At 52.0% G+C, this 12,352-nt stretch overlaps 2 protein-coding genes across 8 annotated transcripts in view; one reads left to right on the forward strand and one right to left on the reverse strand.

Annotated features, from left to right (window-relative positions):
- Positions 1-12,352, forward strand: part of LOC105190158 (cytosolic carboxypeptidase 1) — a 42,703-nt gene that overhangs the window by 16,119 nt on the left and 14,232 nt on the right. The gene's annotated exons all lie outside the window — the stretch shown is intronic.
- On the reverse strand, positions 159-9,308 carry nw (narrow). 2 transcript variants are annotated; one of them, XM_011152718.3, is made up of 4 exons: positions 9,132-9,308; positions 4,358-4,715; positions 3,703-3,858; positions 159-2,415 (listed from the first exon to the last, which is right to left on the reverse strand). In XM_011152718.3, the coding sequence occupies exons 1-4, from the start codon at positions 9,175-9,177 to the stop codon at positions 1,530-1,532; spliced, it is 1,446 nt and encodes a 481-aa protein (XP_011151020.2). In that variant the 5' UTR covers positions 9,178-9,308; the 3' UTR covers positions 159-1,529. The 2 variants fall into 2 exon arrangements, with proteins under 2 accessions (XP_011151020.2, XP_019700191.1); XM_019844632.2 differs by having other exon boundaries at positions 2,230-2,415; positions 3,696-3,858.

Genomic DNA, 12,352 nt, shown 5'->3' on the forward strand with positions numbered 1-12,352 from the left:
GTGAGTGTTAACAGTTGCACATTTTGCCGCTTTTATCGAGCAACAATCTGCCTGAATAACTTCTGCATTCGAATGACTTCTCCTGGCACACTCGAGGCGTCGTACAAAGCGAGATGCTGACGGTAACGTTAAAGGGGCTAAACGTTGATAGGCTTAAGATTGTGGTCGTATCTTTATTAAAGTTCAGTTATACAAGTCGCACACTCGCGTCGTTGTATATAGAATTAATGTATATGTGTGTACGTGTGCGTGTGTGTGTGTGTGTGGTTGTGAATATATGTGTGTGAAGAGGGTGAAGTGACTTATCGTAGCAGCTAGAGCGACGTTTCACGTAGACGGAGCTACAAAAAACACGCCGATCGTCATACGTCTGGATGACCGAAACGTTTCTCGCGAAAGCGCCGAACCGGGCGGTGGTCTCCCTCGACACACCTCGACGCGTCTCAGCAACCCCCTGGAACGTCATCCGGTCGGCTGCCTAACGTCTCGTCTTGCAGACGTATGAAGACGTTCGATATTAACTATGATAATTATTCCCTTACGCATGAGGATAAGAAGACGTCGCGTGTCTTACACCGATTGCGATACGATGGACCTCGAATCTCTCCGATATATACGCGTGCACGTAACACCCGTTCGCGTTTCTTTGTCTCTCTTCATCTTTTCGTTTGTAGCAACAAATCCGTCTCGATATCGCGCGCGAACGATTGCCGATTGCTGATCGATCGATCATAGAAACCAGCGGAATCAGAACGAAAAGCGAGGGTGTGGGGTTGCGAAGCGACAACGAGAGGGCGATTTTTCTAAGAGAGAGAGAGAGAGAGAGAGAGAGAGAGAGAGAGAGAGAGATGGGGAGGAGGAGAAAGAAAGAGAGAAAGAGAGAGAGAGGAGGAGGAGGAGGTTGGTCCGCCAGCGCGATTGACGATCGAGGATGAGAACGGAATTATCGAGTGAATGCCCTTGCGAAGAAAAATGTACAGCTTGTCGTGTAACGTCGGCAGGAGAGTACTCGGTTATTCTTCCAATTCGACTCACACAGTCGCGATTCGGCCTTTTCTCGACGTTCTCGACGGTACATTGTTTACCTCTCGTTTTCCCCTGCATCTTTTCTTCTGTTTTCGAAACAGTCCCCTTTGCCTGCCGCCGACCGAGGAAGCTATGTGTGTGTTATAATATATGTATCGAGGAACGTGCGATCCTCTCTGATCCCAAGGTATGTCGAGAGCGTTATGTCGGCTACGCCCCAAGTTACGGAGCTCTAAACGGCGAGCGGTGACAACGGCGAGTTGTCTGACCCGCGCGACCGCGACATCTCGCTCGTGTCACACGGGGGGGGGGACGGGGTATACGCGAAACGTACTCGTGATAAACATACATACACATACATATATATTTATATATATATATATATATACATATATATATATATATATACCCAAGTTTTTCCTCAAGAATATCTCGATCTCGCTCGTGTCGTGTATTACACTTATTACAACGAAATAACGCGACGTTGCCTAGGAAGTAAAGCGTTACTTGGACGGAGGGTCTAATACTTTGCCGTTGGTGCGTACTTTGATGTTGTACCTGTAGGCCGGTTCCGCCTCTGGCAGGATCGTGCTGCTGTCGTCGTCCTGGTCCTTCATCATCGCCGAGTCCGCCGCCGGCGTGTCCTCCGCCGGCTGATCGTTCACGTAATCCTGCACGCTGTCGTACGGCCCGATCGTGTGGGCGTCCTCGAGGCCGTTGTTCGGCAGCTCGGTCTCCGCCGTGAGGTCGCCGTAGTCGGCTGCCTCGCGATGCTCCATCCTCATCTCCGACAAGGAGGAGGAGGAGGAGGAGGACGAGGACGGGGACGAGGAGAAGGACGAAGGCGCGGCGGGAACGACGGGACGGCTCGCCGACGGTCGTAGAATCTCGCGGGTCTCCAGACCCTCGAAGACGCTGTCCTTGCGCGCCTGCGATACGCCGGCGTGCTCGGTGAAGAGGCTCGCGATGTCCGGAATGTGTTCCGGTCGGCTGTCGTCCAGCTCGCCGGCGGCCGAGCGCTCGTGCTCACGAGCAGCGTCGTCGACGTCGTCGTCGTCGTCGTCGTCGTACAACGACGTCGCCGACGTCGTCGTTCCCATGTGCTGCTGCTGCTGCTGCTGCTGCTGCTGCTGCTGCTGTTGCTGATGCTGATGCTGCTGATTGCCAGATGCGGGAGCGGTCGTGGTGATCAGCCTGCTGACGACCGGGTCCTCTGGTAGTTTCTCGTCGGCGGACGCGTCCGCTCGCGGTGGTGTCGCCTGCTCGTCCAGAGCGTCGGTCCCCGGGTGCTGGTGATCGTCGATGATGGTGCTGTCGGTTTCGCGATCACTCACTGTCTGGTCGTCGCTGGCTGGCGCCGAGGTGGTCGTGATGTAGGGTCTGTGATTTCTGGAAGGACGAGATAGAGAGAGAGGTTCGTTTAGGGCTGGTTTGCTGTCTCTTTATCTCTTCTGCTCTCCTGCTCTGTTGCGCGACATTTAAGCAGCCACACGATCTGTCGTGGGATTCTCAACTCAGACTGACTGAAGACCAGAGCATGTTACAATCGTTAGTACCTTGACTTAAGCGCTATATTATTATTGGCGTACAAAAGCGTAGCTTCACTTGGTTGCCTGCAAGCTCACCTCGACTTGGTGGGCAAGCTCACCAGCAGCAACTCTGCACCACTCGTCAACCTCTTGGTCGCGAGTCCCTTTGGATCGCATCGAGTGAAGCCATACTTTTTGCTAGCTCGCGTGTGTGCATGTGTGTCTGTGTGTGTGTGTGTATGTGTGTGTGTGTGTGTGTGTGTGCGTGTCTGCGTGTGTACCATGAAGAATGCGTCGTTTGCTGTGAGCGGTGTGTGCGTCAAGAAGCGAGAGAAGAACTGCGTTATTGAGAGTTAAGCTGGCAAAGTGTCCCGGCGTAGAGCGCGAGCGAGCTACTCCCCCGGCCGTCGACACTTCCATCCCCAAGCTATTAGGTATGCGGGCGAGATCTCGAGGCGAGACTGGTTTAACGCCGTCGTTATCGGCCTACCTAGCGTATCACGATCTAGCGCGTACATAAACACACGCATAATCACGCACTCCCATTCCGCCGCGCGGAATCCCAACCGCGGAAGAAAAGCGTTTTTGCGCGCTCGTCCCAAGAGGCTGAGCTATCCACGCGCGCGCAGCGCGTCGAGGGAAAAAAGCTCGGTGCCGATTAAACAGGACTCCTCGCGTCTCTCCTCGTAAATTTCCCGTTTACGCGCGAAGAAAAGGGACGAGCGATCGGGCCGGTCGAAAGGACGGAAAATCGCACGCGCGGGAACGAGCGCTCACTTACTTACGAGCGGAGGACGCGTTTACGCGTGTAATAATAAATTTTCATACCAGCTCGTGGCTGTCGTCCCGCATACTTCGGTAGCACGACGGATAAACGCTCGGATTATCGCGACGCGCTTTGCATATCTTATCATCACCGGGCTCGTTTATTTTTTCGTCCGTGCAAAAGCGAGATTCACTTTGAGTACATTGACATTCCTGGATTCTCTTTCTCTCCCTCTCTCCCTCTCTCCCTCTCTCCCTCTCTCTCTCTCTCTCTTTACCTCATTTTCTTCCTCTTTCCCCTCGCTCTCTTTCTATCTCTTTCTCTCTCCTTCCTCCTGACGGGCTCGTGTATTTTTGTGACAAGTATTATCTCACCTCTTACCCCTGAGTCGCGGAGACTGGAATGCTGCCGTAATTGTAGTAGTAGCATCTTGTTTGCTCGCAGATAAAGTCTTTCACGAGGGTGCAGTCCTGCGCCTCCCAGGTTAACGTGGGTGCCATCATCGCGACGCATCCATCCGCGCTGCCGCTGTCGCCGCTGAAACCGAGAGACTCGCTTTTTGGAATTTAAACTCGTCAACGCCTCGAACGACGATCGTCGTTGGTTTATCAGATATTCCGCGCGCGTGTTTCCGGCTATCCCCTCGCGTCGGACTGCGGAAGAGTCGGCCGATAATCATTATTCGTGTGATAACGGCACGCTCAACTACACACGCGATACTTTTACCGGGAAAATCGCCGGTGAACGAACTTGTTGTCTCTTGGGAGCCGAATTTCGCGACATCGGAAACAATTACAGATCTCTCGACTCTAAGATTTTTCACGGGATCGTACAAGTCTTTCTTGCGCGAGAGATGTCGGATTTGAACGAGATAAGGCTTGACGATCGTAAGGATTTCTTTTCGTAGGTCATATCAGAGCTTCCAAGCGCCTCGATAATTTTTATCGTACCGTGCGTTTCATGTGATGAAATTCTTTTGCGATGACAAAAAGGCACGAAGGGCACTTATTCGCCCAGGCACTGGATCAAAGATTACCTTTCACGCGCCACTCTCTGGGGTTCGGTGCCGGGCGGCACGTCGGCGGGTCTGTTGCCAGGTCGCTTCAGCATGTAGTCGAAAGTGACGTTAAAAGGCAGCCCAGTGCTCATCCAGAGAAACATGTCCGTGCCCAGCTTGTTGCCGGATGTCCAGAAGTCGTATTTCGTGTAGCCGGCGTTCTTCAGATACTGGGTCATCGTGTCGGCCTTTTCTTTCGTTTCGAAAGATGCCAACTGGAGACCCAGCGAACGACAATACTGATACGCCAAGAAGTAATTCAGCTCGGGACTGTAGGGATTCATTCGCGAGACGAAGTACTGTATGCCGTCCAGCTGGATCGTTGTGATTCTTTGAGCTGCGAACGAAACATTTTCTTCAGTTGGTTTGATTGATTTTATCCCCCAAAAAAAAGTTTCCTTTCCATTTAACGACTTCCCTTTCCTCGACAATGGTCGCGTCATGTTCTATTTCGAGTTACGCGTAAGATCGCGAATCGCGCTTCGTAGCGCGTAACTCGCGTCATTTCTTCTGTGAAATTGGAGCGAGTCGGTCGATCCAATTCCTACAATAGCCGCAATAATGCAGACGTAAATGCGTGGGACGCGTAGGAACAAAGCAGGCGTTGCCTGCTAAAATTAACTCGCGCGAAATAAGCGCGTTAATAAGCGACATACCTATCGAAAGAAAAGACCCATCGCGGTTAATGAAGAAGTAGCAAGTTCAGCGGTCCACTGATCGAGATTATTCTTTCTCAAGTTTCTACATAATCTCGATTACGCGCAAGAATATAATGAGATTTCTAAAATTAATTACTCCAGGAAGGTCATCTCTCTCTCTCTCTCTCTCTCTCTCTCTCTCTTCTGCCTGCGATCGATCGAGAGGGCACTTTGTTAAAAAAAGAAGAAAGGAAGAAGCAGCTCCTTGGCTCCCTGCTTGGAGCACGTGCCTGTCATTGACTTCCGACAAGGCCGCAAATGGCAGCGGAGACGCGAGAATAATTCGTTCGGTGAATTCTAATCCAGTTAACAGCCCGCTTTGGTGCCACGAGCGACGCGATCGAGAACCGTTACGCACACAGACGCACACGGCCGCCGAGAGTACGAGCCGTATGAGCCAGGATGCAAACAATAAGCCGACGCGTTATCGTTATTTCAAGTAGGGCTGGTTACTCTTCGGCAGCTTCGAAGTTCCGCAGCTTCAAAGTTTCGAATCATTCGAAGCTTCGAAGTCGAAACGTCCAAGTTTTTGATGCCGAAGCTTCGAGAACTAGTCTTCGAAGATATCACTCTTCGAAGCTTCCAAGGATGCGGGGCGGTTGTTTCCGAGCCTGCGCTCGTTGTTGGTTCTGCACGCACATATATTGCATCTCTAGGCCATCTCGGTCATCTATTCTACATTCCGCGGGTAACAAAAGTAAAGTATAAAAAATCAGGCAATACATAATCTAAGTTGAAAAAAATTTTTTACACAGCTATGCTCTGCAGCACTTGGAAAGTGCAAACTTGCGATTATCATGTGATTGATAGTGTGAAAACGATTCGTTCATTTCCAATTTTTATTCTCCTCCTCAAACGTATATTTCTATTCTGTTTACACCTTCGAATTCTCGAAATTTTCAAGTTCGAAGGGGTTCGATGCTCCGAAGCTTCGAATACGAAGACTCCGAAGAAAAATTACACTTCTAATTTCAAGCGCCGACGCGTCTGTAAATAAGTCACGCGCAATGACGAAATGTCCAGGCTGCTCGCGCATGCGCGCGCCATTATGTAAGACCGCGGAAGACTTTTGAATCCGTAATCCACTAAGTAGCGTCACTCGCTCATTATTACGCGATATGTGCGCGATACAATGAGGTGAGGGCGAGGGGGGAGACGCCTCTCGTAAGAGGTCGTAAATCGAAGCGACTGCTTCTGGCGTGTTTTGTTTCTTCCTCGCCAGCTTCCTTGCGGCGGCTCGTAATAAGATTTTAATTTCATTCTAAATGCTCGACGCGCGCGCAGCGCGTTTTTCCTCGACCTCGCACTATGACTCGAAGCTTCATGAGAAGGGCACCGGTCGCATGATACATCGGCACGGGAGTTCATTGAACCAGCACGGCTATTTGGTTAACTGTACTTATGAGCTACAAGACACGCGCGAAACCTCCGAATAAGCCTCTAGCTGATGAACGACGCGCGACTCATTAACGTGAGTTTGTGTCTATGTGGTCGCTTTCCCGACGCGCGATCGATCCTCGCGCTCGTCTCACAGCGGAAATCGCGAGACAGGATCGGGCTCTTCGGCTTGTGAGAATAAATTAAGTTACGCATCTGGAGAGCAATCGCTTCCGTAGGAAAAAAAAAAGAAAAAAAAACAGTCAAAAGATGAAAAAGACGCGCGAGAAGCAGTTTCTGTAGAAAATAAATCAAAAGCAGCAAGAGAGGGAGATGACGGATGACTCCTTAGCGAGATAAAGGTATGAAGAGAGATAAAAGGACAAAATGGAGAGTGAGGAGATGAGCGTCGAAGCAGACACCGCGAACGATCCGTAAATGCAGCGTAATCGTCTCTCATCGAGTCTTCCACGGGGAGAGACTCGCGCTCCCGTCTCGCCTCGCGAACGCCTCCTCGACGAAATGAAAACGACTGACTCCCCTCGCGAGAGAGAGAGAGAGAGAGAGAGAGAGAGAGAGAGAGGGAGGAGCAGGCGGGCAGAGAAAAATTCTGCGTGTATGCAAATTGAATAGTTACATCGACGCGTGACACGGTGGACACCGAGGACGCAACGACCGGAACGAGATATCCGTCTGACGGTTGCAAGAAGTCCAGTCACGGCTCCGGGGACTTCGCAGAGCGCATCCGGAGCAAAAACGTCCCGGACCGTGAAGTCGGACGTGCAGGTGGTGGTAAATGACCCGAAGGCCTTGAGACGTCTGCCGCCGGTGTGCGCGAGCGAAAGAAGACAGAGAGCGAAAGAGCGAGAGAACGAAAGAGCGAAAGAACGAGAGAGCGAAAGAACGAGAGAGCGAAAGAGCGAGAGAGCGAAAGAGCGAGAGAGCGAAAGAGCGAGAGAGCGAAAGAGCGAGAGAGCGAAAGAACGAGAGAGAGAGAGAGAGAGAGAGAGAGGAGGCGACTGACTAGTCGCTTTAACTACAGCTCCGTTCACGTAATGCGCTGCGGCTAATGATTTTCGATGAGACTCGCCCCGGAGGAACGGGTCCGCGTACACGGCGGAGCGACTTGTACCTCTTCTATAAATGGCCCGACTGTACGTTCGCTCGCGCTGTATAATCGCTCGCCTATTTTTAATAACTGTAGCGAGACACACCGAATACCTTCGCGCAGGGCCGTCCTGAGACCTTCGCGCGCCCTAACGCATACCCACTCGCACGCGGATACATCGAGTGATACGCCGAAGAATAAATGCACGATGAAGCGTGGGCTCTTCGAGGCGCGATTTCACGGCTAATCGAATCTCGCAGAGCGGTCTCCCGCAGACGAAGACTCTACGTGTATTTATTTTCTCCTATAGAGCGCTCACAAAGAATCAGCGAGAGGTGCCTGTAGCTCGCGTCAGGCACCTCTCGCTGTGCCTAACCTAACCTAGGTGCTGGAGACCGAGGATTGCCGTTTGGAGTTTGATCGATCCACACGAGCGAGATCGAAATCTGTTGGATTCGATCCGATTTTCGTCCTTCGCTTGCATTTCTCGACTCTAGCTTGATACATAAACTTGCTCCAGGCTCTGTTGCAAAATACTTTATGCGAAAAAAAAATATATATACAAAGAGAACGAAGAAGGATTGTTACGACTTGACCCCCGATAATATCTTCGTTAGGTTTGAAGATTGTACAGACAGACAGACAGAGAGAGAGAGAGAGAGAGAGAGAGAGAGAGAGAGAGAGAGAGAGAGAGAGAGAGAGAGAGAGGGAAAAGACACATCTGAATAATTTCACTTTCGGAATTTCCCCATAGGGCCGCATGTGATCTTACGGATAAAAGTTCGAAAAAACATGCTACATCCGGTATTTGATGTCTTTTGATCTACCATCGATTGTTTCCGGTTTAAATCTCAAACGACAGTTGGGGTTGCGGGGTTGTCTTTGATGGCAAGAGAGAACGTGCGTTCGTGCGGGGGGCACGTCGAATAAATTTGACGGAAAGATTTCAAGGCGCACGCGAAAGTCACTTGAAAAGGAGAGCAAGACGCGAGAGAGAGTGAAAACTACTGAATGAAGTAACGAGAATAGACAATGAATAATCCTGAAATATGACAATCGGACGATTAAAGAGCCATTAACACAGACTTGCAATTATACTTCTGAGGATGCAGCACGATGCTTGTTAACATGGCAGAGGCAAGCTACGGAGGAGTTCATCGCATTCGTATGATATTCTCGGTGAAATGAAGTAATCGCAAAGTACCTGAAGTCAAATAAGATAAAACGCTCAGAGTCGAGCGTAAAATACTTGAAAATTCGATCTTATCCGACTCGAGGCTTCAGTTCTATTCAAGACTTCCGCTTCTTCATCGCGAAGGCATTCTCGAACGTTAAAGACGTACACTTACGCGATATCAGCGGACAAAGCTGCACGACAAAGCAGCATCTAAATGGACGATAAGACGACGGTACACATACGAGACACCGGCGGTCAAACGAATGAAGGTATCAGCGTGGTCGATGATGAAGTCAACAAGGGAACAATCATTTCATAATAATGAAGACGTCAGCGCGGGTGTCGAAGCGAACACGGGGGACTGGGTATTGTCGTAGTGCAAAGGGTACTAACCTGAAGTGAAGGCCGCGACGACCAAGAGCAACAAAACGATCTTCATGTTAGCGTGCCGATTACTGCTGGCAGTTGGCGATCAAGCAGTCGTTTCCGTTTCCGACTCTCTCTCTCTCTCTCTCTCTCTTTCGTCTTTCGGAATACACCGGATGTTAGTGCGTTAGGGTCGCGTTCTCGGACTGGCCTCGCGCTGCGCCGTGGGCCCCCTTAAGAGTCTTCTGCCCGGATCCCGGAGGAGGGGGTCGTTGAAGATGATTCACTGGCTAACCTAGAGCCAGGACGAGGGAGCCCAACGCGAAGGGGACGGCGGCGGCGGCGGTTGCTGTGGCTGTGGCGGTGGCAGCGGCGGCGGCGGCGGCGGCAGCGGCGGCGGCGGCGGCGGCGGCGGCGGCGGCGGCGGCGACGACATGGAGACGAATCGAAAAGTAATCGAGCCACGCCGCAAAACAAAAGGGAAAAGAGAATAAAAAGCAGAGGAAAGGGGGAGGAGGAAAGAAAGCGCTCGCGCTCGCGAACCAGGTGACAAGGTCGAAGGAAGGGGACACAATGGATGTCTAAGGTGAACAAGGCGCGGAAGGTATGACACTCCGCGATCGATGACGCCACGCTCGATTTGCCACGGGACTTGTGGTCCCCTCTCCTCTTCCCGCGCCTCCTCTTCTTCCTCCTTGCGCTCCCTTGGCCGGCGAAGATGATGTGCAAATTCGAGGGTATACATTAAAGGAAGCCGAAGAGACAGGTATATATCCCTTCTCGACCGCAAAGTGTTCGGATAGGTAATCATGGGTTCGGCGGCTCGGGGGATCTCCGTCGACAGATGAAACGATGATGAGACTCCTCGGACGAGACACGTGACACGTTGCTCTTGATCGCGCTGTTTGGCGCGATCTCGCCGACCGGGTGTGTCGGATGTAAAACTCCGACGCAGCGAGTCGCCCTGACGATCTGATTGTTATCCTACGGACGGAGCGTCCTCGTTTTCAGCTTGCTGATCAGTTAATTAGTCCCCGTCGATCGTTAAGCCTGACGGCAAAACCTCCCCCTGAAAATTGCGTTAAAAGTCAAGCGAAATGCAGGACGATGATTGCAGTCTATGACAAGTGATTTAATCAATTTTAAATCAATTTTTCGACGATGCACACACACATACACACACACACACACACACACACACATATACACGCGCGATGTTACTCGAGCACGAAATGAGCGTGTTACCGTCAGAATTAAGGCAAATAGTCGTTTTTGCAAACAAGAACGAGGCAATGCGCTTTACTCGCTTCGTTTGCGCGCGCGCGTATATCGCTCGTTGACGCGATTGTAAATTAGCGCAACGTGCGATCTCACATCGGGTTAATTATATTAACTAGCGCAGTCGTCGAATGAGTAATGCCCGCTCGGCAAAAAGGTATAATCCATTTGTAAGTGGCGTTTCGCGTGGACGTGAAATAATGGAAGTGCGAGTAATAGCAAGAACATCGTTATCCGCATATCGATCAATGTAGCGTTTATGTTAATCCCATTAATAACATCCTCACCCTCGTCCGCGCCCGCGCGCCCGCTCTCACTTTGTTCCCGTAAATCCTCCTCTCTCCTCTCCTTCCCCCCTCTCCCCCCTCTCTCTCTCTCTCTCTCTCTCTCTCTCTCTCTCTCATCTCTCTCTCGACGCGTCGTGACGGCGGTTCTTTCACTCGCGCTGCGGAATTTTACATTGCCGCGTCTTCACGCTTCTCCGTGGATTTGTATCGACGGTGAGTAGCAAAAAGACGCCGGCTTCAAGGCAGACTTCATTTCAGAACGCCTCCTCGGACGCGGTCTCCGCGTACGGTCTCTCCCCGATATCATCTACTATCGCGAAAAATGCCGGCACTTCATTCGTCAGCGAGACTACGCCGGTCCCGGCTCCCCGGCGCTAATTGTAACAAATCGCTCGACATCTGAGAGCAGTAAACCCGTAAATTACGTCTGCAAACTCTGCAAACAGCAAAAGTCGCTCTCATTCGCTGCTCACAGTGTATCCCCGGCACATACATATCTACGGCCGCGGTACCGCGGAGCCGGCGATTATCCGGCAAGTCCGCTCGATGGCGGAGCCGCGATAGCGAAATATCAATCTGTCCGGGGCAGCGTCGCTGAAGAAGAACAAGGCAAGTTTAACCGCGCGCGCTCCTCAGCGAAATCGCGATCGAGCCGAGCTTGTTGGAAGCCTGCTCGTACGTACGCCCCGTTCGACATGCTTCAGCAGCGGCGGTCGCAAAGGAGAGATGACGACGGTGAAGGCATCGTGGGTGAATCCTCTGGTCTCTCTCTCTCTCTCTCTCTCTCTGTCTCGCGGCTTTTCTGCCGCGGCCACCGCGGCGGCCGGAGACTTTCAACCGGTTTCCATCTTCGCAGCCCTTGGCGCCGTCTATTCTTGCATGCTTCTTCCCGCGCGCTCGACTTCTTCCCGAGGCGCGGGCATCATCTCTTTCTCTCTTTCTCCGCGCGGCGTCCGATGGAATTCTGGTTCACCGGCACTCGCGGCATCCGCGCGGCCGCACGCTTCGCCGATGCCGCGGTGCCGGCGCGGCGCGTGCGAAGGCTACCACCACCGGCCGCGTCTCAATTAAGCCCTTTCGCGTGATTAATGATACAAGATATGTATCGGAGCGTCCCGTCGCGTCGCGTCGCGTCGCGTCGCGTCGCGTCGCTCCTCGAAACGGGCAGCGTATTAACGAGTTATCGCATTCCTCGCGAGTGCCAGGCGTCCATTTGCGTCCGCCGCGTCGTTGATCGTTTCGTGCTGCGCCAAGCTGTATTTCTTCCCTTTTTCCTTCCACCCGGGGTTAGGGGGGGGAGGGGGGGAGGGTGGGTCGCAGCACCGCACCCGCACGAAGCATCGCACTGCGCGGCTATTCACGATACTCCGTAATCTTAATGAGCACGAGACAGCGATATTTCATCCGGAATATGTCGCGTCGCTTCGTCTTTTCCTTCTTCACGTCCCTTCCTCATCGGCATCGAGCCGAGGCACTTTCTCGGTAGTTGAAATTCTCCGCTTTATCGCGCCATCCTCGCGCCCATATTGACAACGAGGCTCTCTCTCTTTCTCTTTCTCTCTCTCTCCCTCTCTCTCTCTCTCTCTCTCTCTCTCTCTCTTTCTCTCCTCTCTCCTCTTTTCCTCCTCTTCGGGAAGGAAGAAACTCGCGACACGTCAGCACCTCTCTAAGTGTCGCTAGTAG

The sequence above is a fragment of the Harpegnathos saltator genome, unplaced genomic scaffold (assembly GCF_003227715.2).
Source record: "Harpegnathos saltator strain DR-91 unplaced genomic scaffold, Hsal_v8.6 scaffold10, whole genome shotgun sequence".
NCBI classification, from domain to species: domain Eukaryota; kingdom Metazoa; phylum Arthropoda; class Insecta; order Hymenoptera; family Formicidae; genus Harpegnathos; species Harpegnathos saltator.